This window comes from Poromitra crassiceps (genome assembly GCF_964638095.1).
Source record: "Poromitra crassiceps genome assembly, chromosome: 2".
Classification (NCBI taxonomy): Eukaryota; Metazoa; Chordata; class Actinopteri; order Beryciformes; family Melamphaidae; genus Poromitra; species Poromitra crassiceps.
This window is the reverse complement of record NC_139624.1, coordinates 22,976,813-22,991,189: the sequence shown is the minus strand read 5'-3', so window position 1 is coordinate 22,991,189 and position 14,377 is coordinate 22,976,813. Positions and strand designations below refer to the sequence as shown.

At 46.3% G+C, this 14,377-nt stretch overlaps 1 protein-coding gene across 1 annotated transcript in view; it reads left to right on the top strand.

Moving 5' to 3' along the window:
* Window positions 1-14,377, top strand: part of LOC310791888 (SLIT-ROBO Rho GTPase-activating protein 1-like) — a gene marked incomplete at both ends in the record, with an annotated part of 63,380 nt that overhangs the window by 37,153 nt on the left and 11,850 nt on the right. Inside the window, 9 exons of the mRNA XM_083653566.1 lie at window positions 1,358-1,579; window positions 2,382-2,483; window positions 7,643-7,840; window positions 9,429-9,513; window positions 9,623-9,650; window positions 9,749-9,782; window positions 9,977-10,037; window positions 10,766-10,843; window positions 10,933-11,067. Coding sequence (XP_083509692.1) covers window positions 1,358-1,579; window positions 2,382-2,483; window positions 7,643-7,840; window positions 9,429-9,513; window positions 9,623-9,650; window positions 9,749-9,782; window positions 9,977-10,037; window positions 10,766-10,843; window positions 10,933-11,067 — 943 coding nt within the window. The remainder of the gene's footprint in view (window positions 1-1,357; window positions 1,580-2,381; window positions 2,484-7,642; window positions 7,841-9,428; window positions 9,514-9,622; window positions 9,651-9,748; window positions 9,783-9,976; window positions 10,038-10,765; window positions 10,844-10,932; window positions 11,068-14,377) is intronic.

Genomic DNA, 14,377 nt, shown 5'->3' with positions numbered 1-14,377 from the left:
TGTTTGCCTGTGTTGCCTCCAGCTTGGTGGGGCATCCATACAGACACAATTGGCCATGTGTGCAGGTGAGAATCCAGAATGAGGGTATAGCTGTTTTCCCACATGCGCTTTTTACCGCTAAATGACCGGAACGCGGTCTAATGCCTTCATGTGTGAAAGTTGTTTTCCGGTATAAGCGCGACCCCGTCGTCGCGGACATTTCACCAGTTTCGAGCCAGTCAGAAGAGCGGTATGCGCGATCAGGGACACAAGTGTAGAACGGGTTCAGTCATTTACCGGTCCTTCTCTCATGGGCGAGGTGTACACACGTTGCTTAATGTTCAATTCCAGCGTGCATCATCTAATCATTCGCGCACATCAAAGCAAACTACTTCCACACATAGGCTACAAGCGTTGGGTGGCTTGCAAGCCACTGCCATTCTCGCTGTGTCTGTCCTGTGTCAGGCTGCTGCGAAGTGCGGAGGACTGAAGGACTGGCCTCTCTCGAGCAGAGAGGGGAGGGGGGAAATCGGCTGTGTTTATTACGCTGGCTTGACGCTGCTCTTAAGTCAAACGAGTGTGATTTATTGTGTGACAAGCAAACTTATTTCACCATCGGACTTTTGCCGACCCCCAAAATAAGCTCCCCCCCGCCCCCCAACATACAGGCAATTTCGCTGCTATATTCCCACATGCGAGCGCCCAGGTGTGAAGGGAAATGTCCGATATTGACTTACAGGTAATTTTCCGGTATGCATGTGGGAAAACGGCTTATGTGTCCTGGCCGCTGCTCTAGTGCCTCCTCTGGTCGGGGGGAAGGGAAACTGGGGGGAATAGCGTGATCTTCCTTCACGCTACGTCCTGCCGGTCAAACTCGTCGCTGTCAGGTGAAAAGAAGCTGCTGGCAACTGCACATGTATCAGAGGAAGCATGTGCTAGTCTACAACTCTCCCCAGATCGGCAGAGGGGGTGGAGCAAGGACCGCGACACCCTAACAACCCTACAATTGTGGAGAAAACCGAAACCGAGGGAAATCCGAAAAAGACTTGATTAAAAAACAAAGCAAAAAATAGGCAGCGCTGTGAGGGGGGATAAGACACGCCCACTCCCAATATGTTCTGATTGTTTCACAGCGCTTACATTCTAAAGCACAAATAAACGCACATGCACACGCACACACACACACACACACACACACACACACACACACACACACACACACACACACACACACACACACACACACACACACACACACACACACACCTCCACAATCAGTTAGTAGTCAAGCATGCATTTATTCCCTATTTACCACCAATATAATGACTCCTCTTGTATCGCCTCTGCACCCCCCCTCTCCCCCCCCCCTCCATCTCAGTGCTGTGACCTAGGGTACCACTCCAGTCTGAGCCGGGCTCTGAGGACCTACCTGTCGGCCGAGCTGAGCCTGGAGGCGTCCAGGCGGGCGGGGCTGGAGGTGCTGGAGGGGGCCGTGGAGGGCCTGGACCCCGCCCGCGACAGGCAGCGTCTGCTGGGGCTCTACCCCACCGCCTTCTGCCCCCCCTCGCGCTTCAGCTTCCAGGCACACATGGGCGACACAGTCAGTACATTGTGTTTGCCTGCATACCATACCAGCCCGCAGGCTCAGGGAATTACAGGAATATGTGGAATGTTGGAGCGATGTGTTCCAAGCAGGGGAAGTCAGGGAATGTGAGGGAATATCTGGGAGGTTTAAAGCCCCATTCAGCAACTTTTCCAAGTTTTGCTATTGGGGAAACGGCGCCCTCTGGCTGCAATAGCATCGGTATCGATATCGCCGTTCAAAGTCAACAAAACACAGCGCGAGAAAGCTCTATGTACATGTTGTGACATCGGGTACTCACCACGTGATGAAATAATAATCCATAGTGACGTGAAAAGTCATTTTCGTAGCAAATCCGCACCGAGTGACTTCCTTGTTTTACTGAACACAGCGCTTCAGCTGTACAGCGCATCCGCAGTATGTGCCTCCAGGCTGCCACCGGGACGCAGGCATGAAATAGTTTAGTCCCAGGAGAGGCCTTTGGAGGGCGGTGTGTGACCAATAGAGGCGACATTCTCTCTGTTATAAGTCACTGTACCATCTTCAATGACTAAAAAGCTGTTATATTAAGGTGAAAGAAATGCTTATTGGGGCTTTAAAGGAAAAGAGCAGAATGTACTTTACAGCGTGTTTGACACATTTATTGCATTAGAAGGTGATTTTCAGCTCTTTTAATACATTGTATAACGTCATATATAGTTAAATGACAACAGTCTTAAAGATATTAACACACATTTATTCAAGCATATTATGCAAGTTTCCCCCCTCCTCTGGACTCTACTTGGCTGATTGTCTCGCTGTTTGTTCCTCTTCCTGTCAGGTGACCCAGATTGCTGCCCAACCACAAGTCCAGGCTGAGCTCACGCTCCGCCTTACACAGCTCCAGACCCGTCTGGCCTCTCTAAAGATCGAGAACGAGGAGGTGACACACACACACGCACATGCACACACACACGCACACGCACACGCACACGCACACGCACACGCACACGCACACGCACACGCGCACGCGCACACGCACACACACACACACACACACACACACACACACACACACACACACACACACACAACTCACTCACTCACTCACTCACTCACTCACTCACTCACTCACACACATACCCAGTGTGCAAAACACCACAATAAGGAGCGTTGAGCACCAAAGATCAACACAAAGTAAGATAGGTAACATTAAGGTTAAGGTTTATATTAAGGTACACATATTCACAGTTAACTAGTTGCTTATTAGGCACATACTGAGCTAAGCATATTAAGATCATAATTAATGTACAAGAGGTACTTAGTTAATGGCCTAGTACTTGGTCATGCAGAATAAGGCATTAATAATTGCTTTATAATGACTATTTAACAGCCGATATGCTACTAATATGCATGCTAATAGCAACTACTTAATGGTATAATATATGCGCACCTATAAAGTGTCACAAAAAAAAACAATGAGTGTGCAGATTACCAATTAAAATGTATTACTGACAGTCATAGCACTCAGCGTTGTGATATGGTAAATTAGATGGAATTGTATGGGGTGATAAAGTAGCAGATGTACTCGCAAAAAATAAACTTCAGTTATCTGAAAGCAACTTGTGGACAGGCTTGTGGTCACACTGTACTGTATGAAGAGCAGTGTGTTGTAGACAGACTTGTGGTCACACTGTACTGTATGGAGGAGGGCAGTGTGTTGTAGACAGACTTGTGGTCACACTGTACTGTATGGAGGAGGGCAGTGTGTTGTAGACAGGCTTGTGGTCACACTGTACTGTATGAAGAGCAGTGTGTTGTAGACAGACTTGTGGTCACACTGTACTGTATGAAGAGCAGTGTGTTGTAGACAGGCTTGTGGTCACGCTGTACTGTATGAAGAGCAGTGTGTTGTAGACAGGCTTGTGGTCACACTGTACTGTATGAAGAGCAGTGTGGTGTAGACAGACTTGTGGTCACACTGTACTGTATGAAGAGCAGTGTGGTGTAGACAGACTTGTGGTCACACTGTACTGTATGGAGGAGGGCAGTGTGTTGTAGACAGGCTTGTGGTCACACTGTACTGTATGGAGGAGGGCAGTGTGTTGTAGACAGACTTGTGGTCACACTGTACTGTATGAAGAGCAGTGTGTTGTAGACAGGCTTGTGGTCACACTGTACTGTATGAAGAGCAGCGTGTTGTAGACAGGCTTGTGGTCACACTGTACTGTATGAAGAGCAGTGTGTTGTAGACAGACTTGTGGTCACACGGTACTGTATGAAGAGCAGTGTGTTGTAGACAGACTTGTGGTCACACGGTACTGTATGAAGAGCAGTGTGTTGTAGACAGGCTTGTGGTCACACTGTACTGTATGAAGAGCAGTGTGTTGTAGACAGACTTGTGGTCACACGGTACTGTATGAAGAGTGTGTTGTAGACAGGCTTGTGGTCACACTGTACTGTATGAAGAGCAGTGTGTTGTAGACAGACTTGTGGTCACACGGTACTGTATGAAGAGTGTGTTGTAGACAGGCTTGTGGTCACACTGTACTGTATGAAGAGCAGTGTGTTGTAGACAGACCTGTGGTCACACTGTACTGTATGGAGGAGGGCAGTGTGTTGTAGACAGACCTGTGGTCACACTGTACTGTATGGAGGAGGGCAGTGTGTTGTAGACAGACCGGTGGTCACACTGTACTGTATGAAGAGCAGTGTGTTGTAGACAGACTTGTGGTCACACTGTACTGTATGAAGAGCAGTGTGTTGTAGACAGGCTTGTGGTCACACTGTACTGTATGAAGAGCAGTGTGTTGTAGACAGGCTTGTGGTCACACTGTACTGTATGAAGAGCAGTGTGTTGTAGACAGGCTTGTGGTCACACTGTACTGTATGGAGGAGGGCAGTGTGTTGTAGACAGACTTGTGGTCACACTGTACTGTATGAAGAGCAGTGTGTTGTAGACAGGCTTGTGGTCACACTGTACTGTATGAAGAGCAGTGTGGTGTAGACAGGCTTGTGGTCACACTGTACTGTATGAAGAGTGTGTTGTAGACAGACTTGTGGTCACACTGTACTGTATGGAGAGCAGTGTGTTGTAGACAGACTTGTGGTCACACTGTACTGTATGAAGAGCAGTGTGTTGTAGACAGGCTTGTGGTCACACTGTACTGTATGAAGAGCAGTGTGGTGTAGACAGGCTTGTGGTCACACTGTACTGTATGAAGAGTGTGTTGTAGACAGACTTGTGGTCACACTGTACTGTATGAAGAGCAGTGTGTTGTAGACAGGCTTGTGGTCACACTGTACTGTATGGAGAGCAGTGTGTTGTAGACAGACTTGTGGTCACACTGTACTGTATGGAGAGCAGTGTGTTGTAGACAGGCTTGTGGTCACACTGTACTGTATGGAGAGCAGTGTGTTGTAGTCAGGCTTGTGGTCACACTGTACTGTATGAAGAGCAGTGTGTTGTAGACAGGCTTGTGGTCACACTGTACTGTATGGAGGAGGGCAGTGTGTTGTAGACAGGCTTGTGGTCACACTGTACTGTATGGAGGGCAGCGTGGTGTGGAGCAGATTGGAGCGCAGAGAGGGCAGCTGTTAACTCACCCTGAAGGGCAGGAAATGCTAATAAGAATATGGATTAATGAGCTGCATCTGCACATCTCAGCAGCGTGTACACACACACACACACACACACACACACACACACACACACACTCATATCATACACACACACACACACACACACACACACAGACGCCCTGATTATACAAATAAAAACACGCCCATCATCCGCACTGTAAATACAAACACACTTTGCATACGTAGTGTACATAAATATCAACGTTGCACTTGAACACATATGGCTGAACACACGCTACTTGAACTGAAATAATAAAGTGCATCAGTTAAAATCTCCCCAAAAGACTAACTGACCAACTCATGACCAAGAAAAACACTTTAGAAAACGTCATGCTGTGATTACATATCAATAACTTTTGAAAATTGGATATTTGTTCGATTTTTACAATTTTAACAATTGGATGACAAGCACAATGGCTCAGGGTCAAGGGTTCGGAGAGGAGTGGCATGTTACCGTTGACATAGTTTCAACGCCAGACCTTTGAGAGTTCTTACCGCTGATACGTTTAAACTCATGATGTCATCTCTCAAAATGTGCCTTCTTTCTCTCCGCTTAGCTTGTACTCTTTTTCTGTACCTCACATGCCTTCGCTCTTACATCATCATTCTATAGCAGCGATCCTCAAAGTCCGGACTCCCGTCCGCATCCGGACCCAGGCGCCGTCCTAGCCGGACCTATAACCTACAAATCATTGAGAATTGTTAAATTTCCACTGAGCTTTTCTATTTTAACCGGCACATGCTTTTCTAGGCTTTAGGGTTTATCTGCCAGGAAGCTCACAGACCAATGCATGCGCTGTAAATCATCACACGTGATGCTACTCAGCCAATCAAATATCCGAATCGATTCTGCCTGTTACTTCCCAGTGCTGCAGGCGAGAGCGTGTCAGTGACACACGGACGGAGTAGAGGCGAGAGACTCCGAGAAATGAGAGAGATAGAAGTAATTTCACATGGCGTGCATTGGTTTTCTGAGGTAGAGGCCATGCATAAGCCCATCTAGGGTTTCCTGTCTCTACCCACACATTATTTTGTTGTTTTAATTTTGTCCATTTCTGTTTTTTATAAATGTGCAAATAACATACAGTATATATATCCACCTTATTTCTAGCTGCTGGCAGCTCTGGGCAGCTCTGGGCAGTGGTGGCCCAATGGTTAGAGAAGCGAGCTTGGTCGTCGGTTCAATCCCCGGGACCGGCAGGATAAATCTGGGTGGGGAAAGTGAAAAAGGCAGCGCTTGCCCCTCCCTCATTACCACCACTGAGGTGCCCTTGAGCAAGGCCCTTATCCCAAACCGCTGGAGCTGATCAGTGGCCAGCAGATCAGACTGTGGTTGTACTGGTCAGCTTCCAGGTATGAATGTGTGTGTGAATGTGAACAGGGCGCTCCTGAAAAAGAGAGCATTGCTCTCAGTGAGACTCCCCCTGTATAAATAAAGGTAAAAAAAAAAAACCTGCCATGATGCCTATGGGTGCTTCTTCCGGTGTAATCCTCCCAGCCTTGTTGCTGACAGCTTGGTCCAGCTTGGCAAAAATCTCGTCGATAAATATCCCTTTAACAGCGCAATGCATCATGTGTAATCGCCTACTGTGGCTAATGTTCGCGGCTAGCTAGCTATGTTACATGGCAGTAAAACACCACTGAATGACCAAATTGATATCACTTTTAACCATTTCGAGTAACACTGTTTCCATACGGATCACCAGCGTTAGTTTGTTGTTTATAACGTGGCTATATTTATCACGTTCTCTATCTATCTATCTCTGATACACTGAAAATACAGGGAGGCGGGCCATAGCGTCTCTGTTCTGTCTCTGTTCTATTCTGGGCACTGGCGTTGGCATTGGCCAAACCTGGCGTGTTCCACCCTCAAATCGATTGTGTTCTGGCGCAAAGCGAGTGGCTTCCAGGACGAACAGGCTCGCTGAGATGCGTGCCAGTAACTTTATTTTAGAGCAGCGCTGTAAATACAATATTCCTGGAACGCGAGGTTAACGAAACAGTTACATGTCCTCTGCATTCTACATCAAATAAATACATTAGGCCTACTGTTTGTTTTATTTGGTATGTTACATACTTATTGGCCAAGTTATGTTATTTATGGGCTAGGAATTCAGCCAGGGTACAAGGGAGTATAGGCGGCCATCTTGCCTGCAGATTTTTCAAATCAAGTAGAATACCGTTTTAGGAAATGGCAAGCTATAACAATCAAGTCACGTTAAACTGTATATATATATATATATATATATATGTGTGTGTGTGTGTGTGTGTGTGTGTGTGTGTGTGTGTGTGTATATATACATACATACATACATTACATACATACATACATACATGTATATATATGTATATGTGTGTATATATACACACACACACACATACACACACACACACACACACACACACACACTCTGGGAGAAACTAGCGGTGACACTGAGTCCGGTCCTGTCCCCCTCCCAGGTGAAGAAGACCTGGGGAGCCACCCTGAGCACCCTGCAGGACATGACGGTGCTGGACGACTACGACGTGTCCCAGAGCTTCACCCACAGCCCGTCCTCCGAGTCGGTCAAGTCCAGCGTGTCAGACGGCTACCTGAACAAGCCCAGCCTGACCAAGAGGAGGGCCAACCAGCAAGAGACCGAGCTCTTCTACTTCACCGTGAGCAACCCAATCGCCGCAATAAAAGGACAGTATTATACCTTTCTGCGATGCGTGGATGCATTCAGTCTCAACGTAAAATACGGAACGTTTCTAAAACGTGGTATTTTATGTCGACAATCTCAACGTAAATTTTCAGCAAAACGGCGGTTAATTTGAAAACCTCGCTGCCTTTCCAAGGTTTCCAATGTTTAGGCAAGTAACACTACTCAGTTAAAGCAGCTACGAGCAAGATTTTCGATTGTTATTAAACAGTCTAAATTTAATATGGACGCCTCACATCTTACCTCTAATAGTAGACGAGACCAACGCCGAGTAGTCATGCTTGAACGCCAAGTGAATCGGCCAGTATTGTCTTGATGATTAGTCTGTCTGCGGGCCGGGGCAGATCAGGAAGTGAAATGAAACGGTTTGCGGCAGCCACTTCGGCCATAACCACAAAATAACAAAATTACTTCCAAACAAACTGTTAGAATATAACGAGAGATGTTCGTGAGAGTAGCAAGCCCCTGGATGTAGCGAGCATGGCGTTCTCCTTGTTTATGGTCTGTTGCTAGGCAGAGCGAAACGGTTGAAGGCAGGCAGCTGCCGTAAACCGTTTCCTTCCACTTCCTGGTCTATCCGGCCCGCCGGAAGACAGACACAGACTCTATAATCATCAAGAGAGCAATCTCCGATTCACACGGCTTTGGTCTCAGCTACTATTATAGGTAAGATGTGATGCATCAATATTACATTTAGACTGTTTAATAACAATCGAACATCTTGCTCGTAGCTGCTTTAAAGCCCCATTCAGTAAGTTTTCCACTGCGCCCTCTGCGTGCAATAGTATCGATAACGATATCGCCGTTCAAAGTCAACAAAACACAGCGCCAGAAAGCTCTATGTACATGTTGTGACATCGGGTACTCACCACGTGATGAAATAATAATGCATAGTCCCGTGAAACATCATTTTCGTAGAAAATCCGAATCGAGTTACTTCCTTGTATTCATTCAGACAGCGCTTCCGCTGTACAGCGCATGCGCGCGTCCTGTTTTTTTTTCTTTTTTCTTGCTACGGGACGGGGCAGACAACTTGCTTAGTCCCAGTGCTGGCCAATGGAGGGCGGTGTGGGATAAATAAAGACGAGGGTCTCCCTATTACAAGTCAATCTACCATGTCCTGTGATTAAAAAGCTCTTATATTACTGTAAAAAATGTCAAAAATCTTACTGATTGGGGCTTTAAGTTTATGGTTATGTTTTGGGTTGGCTTAAATAACAAAAAAGTTAAATGTGTCGTGGTTGAAATGTAGACTTTGGAAACCCCTTCCGACTACAAAAACACATCATCCCTGCGGTACTCTATAGCAGACTCTATGAGGTGTATGACGTTGATAGGCATGTATCTAGAAACGTGACATGCAACAAACGTATTTCTGGATCAGAAGCGTAATATTCGACGTATCCGTGGATTGCAGAAACATCCAATGCCGACATTTCATTCTGGGGACCAGGCTGCCGTGAGAACACGATGGCACAGATGACTGTCGACAAGCATATTATGGGCTGCATTTCTACATTTTTATCTGAATTTCTCATCCTCAGAAATTCCGTGAGTATCTGGAAGGCAGTAATCTCATCTCCAAACTCCAAGCCAAACATGATATACTGAAGAAAGCCATAGCGGAGGGTAAGACATCTTTCTCTATCTGTTCCTCTCTCTCTTCTCTCTGTGTATAGTAGAGAATTGACTGCTGCCTGTCTCTCTGAAGCTTGCCTTGTTGTTTCTGTATTTATAGGGTATAAGGCCGACATGCTGACTACCAGGTGAGACACACTGTTACTTTCCTTCCCACCACTTCCATTTTGAACTGTAAAATCCATGTAACCGAGACACCCCTCCCTCTCCTCTTTCTGCTCGGTAGTCGTGGGCGGAAGAACTCCCATAGCAAGCACCAGGTAGTGTTTCCCCACCGTGTGTGTGTGCGTGTGTGTGTGTGTGTGTGTGTGTGTGTGTGTGTGTGTGTGTGTGTGTGTGTGTGTGTGTGTGTGTGTGTGTGTGTGTGTGTGTGTGTGTGTGTGTGTGTGTGTGTGTGTGTGTGTGTGTGGTAATAGCTGACTGGATATTGTGTATCTCTCTGTAATGTCTATAGGACTCAACTAAAGCCATACCTTTGCTTGTGGAGAGCTGCATTCGCTACATCAACCTGCACGGTGAGTTAAACTATGACATTACAAACCTACTCCAAAGGACATCATCATGACATTACAAACCTGCTCCAAATGACATCATTATGACATTAGAAAACTAAACCAAATCACATCTTTATGACATTACAAACCTGCTCCAAATGACATCATTATGACATTACAAACCTGCTCTAAATGACATCATTATGACATTAGAAAACTAAACCAAATGACATCATTATGACATTACAAACCTGTTCCAAATGACATCATTATGACATTACAAACATGCTCCAAATGACATCATTATGACATTAGAAAACTACACCAAATTACATCATTATGACATTACAAACCTGCTCTAAATGACATTAGAAAACTACACCAAATGACATCATTATGACATTACAAACCTGCTCCAAATGACATCATTATGACATTAGAACCTGCTCCAAATGACATCATTATGACATTACAACCTGCTCTAAATGACATCATTATGACATTACAAAACTGCTCCCATTTGGAGTAGTTTTGCCAGCAAATGAATGAATGGGGGAGATCTCGTTGCAGGCTACACGGAGAGAAGTTAAACATTGTTCATTTGCATATATTTTGTAATGACCAACATGTAATGTAATCTACCAACAAAACAAAAACACGTGTACCTACTCTTTTGAGGCAGTGGATTCAGATATTAGCGGCCTACAACTTTACACTCATGCACACACACACCTCTCTGTTCCCAACAGGTCTCCAGCATCAAGGCATATTTCGGGTGTCAGGGTCACAAGTGGAGATTAACGACATCAAGAACTCCTTTGAGAGAGGTGAGAGGTCAAGTGGAAAATCTCCTTAAGGGTCACATCAAGGTCGACCTCTTGTGGGAGACAATTAACTTAGTTTGTCTGTCGTCTAGGTAACGACCCACTGATTGACGAGGAGAGCAACCATGACATCAACTCAGTGGCTGGAGTGTTGAAGCTCTACTTCAGGGGGTTGGAGAATCCCCTGTTCCCCAAGGACAGGTTTAACGACCTCCTTTCCTGCATCCGTAAGTGGCACTTCTTTAATGGAGATGTGTTAGTGGTGTGTGTTAGGGTTTAATGGTGACCAATATGGGTTTCTGAAGGTCGATACTGAAATCACAGATAGCTGATATTTTCTTTGGCAATTTTGTGCAGATATTCAACCTTTAAATTGGATCAGTTGGGGTGGGGTCGTCAATCAGTTAAATCAGTTACATTGTTTGTGTTCAAATCTCCTTAAAGCAGGGGGACTCACCCCACCTATTGAAGGGTAGGGCCTAAATGAAAATTTAATTGACAAAAAGTAACATTTCATTCCAGTTTGTACAGACTGTTTTCATGAAGCTGTGGTCAGAGAGGAACCTCCATCTTATCAGAGGGAGACGACATGATTGGCTGATATCTGATATGTGTAACCCAATGACTGTGATTCCTCGTGAGTCCTGAGTGGTAGCAAGTAGGTTGGTTAAACTCACTCCCCTGTATAAAGGCCCGTTAATCACTTCTGCCTTGGGATAGTGGTTAGGGTGTACGCTTTGGAAGTGAGAGGACGGCGGATCGAATCCAGCTCCACCCCTGGGCAAACCCTTAAGGGGTTGCTGCAAGTGCCATCGACACAACGCAGGTTACATAAAGTCCTATATCGGCCCGTTATTTGGCAAACCATTATATTGTGTATATGTGTGTGTTTTTACCAGAGGGATTTCTGCCAAGATCTTCTTCCACCTGACACATTTGACAGCAGTGAAATGTAGTACACGTGTTGTTGGCATGACACTTGAACTTCAACCTGAGTCTGACATGTCAATCAATAACAAATGCACTACTTTTATTGGTACATGGCTGCTATCATCAATACTGCCTGCGCCTGGTAGGGCTGAGTATCGGTACTCAATACCTAGATAAGGCGATGAGGTATGGACCGAAATAAGCCAGTATCAAGTCGTATCGAAACTTCTCCAGTCAAACGATACCTGCATTTGATCCTTTTTGTACAGATCTAGAAGAAGAAGAAAACATATTTGTATGGTTTTGCTTGCAGGCTCACAGCCAATCATCACCGAGTGTTTTTCAATTGAATGCGACGTGTGATTGGCCCACTGCCGCAGCAGCTACAACCCATACAGTATGTGGTGGTGGCAGTTCAGTGTGCCGAGGTGCCACCAAAGCGTTCAAAAGCATGGCTATACTACATGCCTGTGGCAGTATTGAATGATGGTATCGGTATCACTTTATTAGGAGACTGGTATCGGTACTGGTATCGGTATCGGTATCACCATTGTTTAAACAATAGCCTGGTTGTGGAAATAAAAAAAGAATCCCTCTGTGCTCGAGCCATATCCCACCCACACCCACCCCCTTTCCTTATCCAATTTCTTTGCCTTTGTCTCTCTCTCACATCTCTTTGTGTTTCTGTAACTCGTACTCACACACTCTCTTCCACAGAGGAGATAGGGAGCCAGCTTCTCTCACTCACTCTCTTCCACAGAGGAGATAGAGAGCCAGCTTCTCTCACTCACTCTATTCCACAGAGGAGATAGAGAGCCAGCTTCTCTCACTCACTCTATTCCACAGAGGAGATAGAGAGCCAGCTTCTCTCACTCACTCTATTCCACAGAGGAGATAGGAGCCAGCTTCTCTCTCACACTCTATTCCACAGAGGAGATAGGAGCCAGCTTCTCTCTCACACTCTATTCCACAGAGGAGATAGGAGCCAGCTTCTCTCACTCACTCTCTTCCACAGAGGAGATAGGGAGGAGCCAGCTTCTCTCACTCACTCTATTCCACAGAGGAGATAGGAGCCAGCTTCTCTCACTCACTCTATTCCACAGAGGAGATAGAGAGCCAGCTTCTCTCACTCACTCTATTCCACAGAGGAGATAGGAGCCAGCTTCTCTCACTCACTCTATTCCACAGAGGAGATAGGGAGCCAGCTTATCTCACTCACTCTATTCCACAGAGGAGATAGGGAGCCAGCTTCTCTCTCACACTCTATTCCACAGAGGAGATAGGGAGCCAGCTTCTCTCACTCACTCTATTCCACAGAGGAGATAGAGAGCCAGCTTCTCTCACTCACTCTATTCCACAGAGGAGATAGGAGCCAGCTTCTCTCACTCACTCTATTCCACAGAGGAGATAGGAGCCAGCTTCTCTCACACACTCTCTTCCACAGAGGAGATAGGAGCCAGCTTCTTTCACTCACTCTATTCCACAGAGGAGATAGAGAGCCAGCTTCTTTCACACACTCTATTCCACAGAGGAGATAGGAGCCAGCTTCTCTCACTCACTCTATTCCACAGAGGAGATAGGAGCCAGCTTCTTTCACACACTTTATTCCACAGAGGAGATAGGAGCCAGCTTCTTTCACACACTCTATTCCACAGAGGAGATAGGGAGGAGCCAGCTTCTCTCACTCACTCTATTCCACAGAGGAGATAGGGAGGAGCCAGCTTCTTTCACTCACTCTATTCCACAGAGGAGATAGGAGCCAGCTTCTCTCACACACTCTCTTCCACAGAGGAGATAGGAGCCAGCTTCTCTCACACACTCTCTTCCACAGAGGAGATAGGAGCCAGCTTCTTTCACTCACTCTATTCCACAGAGGAGATAGAGAGCCAGCTTCTTTCACACACTCTATTCCACAGAGGAGATAGGAGCCAGCTTCTCTCACTCACTCTATTCCACAGAGGAGATAGGAGCCAGCTTCTTTCACACACTTTATTCCACAGAGGAGATAGGAGCCAGCTTCTTTCACACACTCTATTCCACAGAGGAGATAGGGAGGAGCCAGCTTCTCTCACTCACTCTATTCCACAGAGGAGATAGGGAGGAGCCAGCTTCTTTCACTCACTCTATTCCACAGAGGAGATAGGAGCCAGCTTCTTTCACACACTCTATTCCACAGAGGAGATAGGGAGGAGCCAGCTTCTCTCACTCACTCTATTCCACAGAGGAGATAGGGAGGAGCCAGCTTCTCTCACTCACTCTATTCCACAGAGGAGATAGGGAGGAGCCAGCTTCTCTCACACACTCTATTCCACAGAGGAGATAGGAGCCAGCTTCTTTCACACACTTTATTCCACAGAGGAGATAGGGAGGAGCCAGCTTCTCTCACACACTCTATTCCACAGAGGAGATAGGAGCCAGCTTCTTTCACACACTCTATGCCACAGAGGAGATAGGGAGGAGTCAGCTTCTCTCACTCACTCTATTCCACAGAGGAGATAGGAGCCAGCTTCTTTCACACACTCTATTCCACAGAGGAGATAGGGAGGAGCCAGCTTCTCTCACTCACTCTATTCCACAGAGGAGATAGGGAGGAGCCAGCTTCTCTCA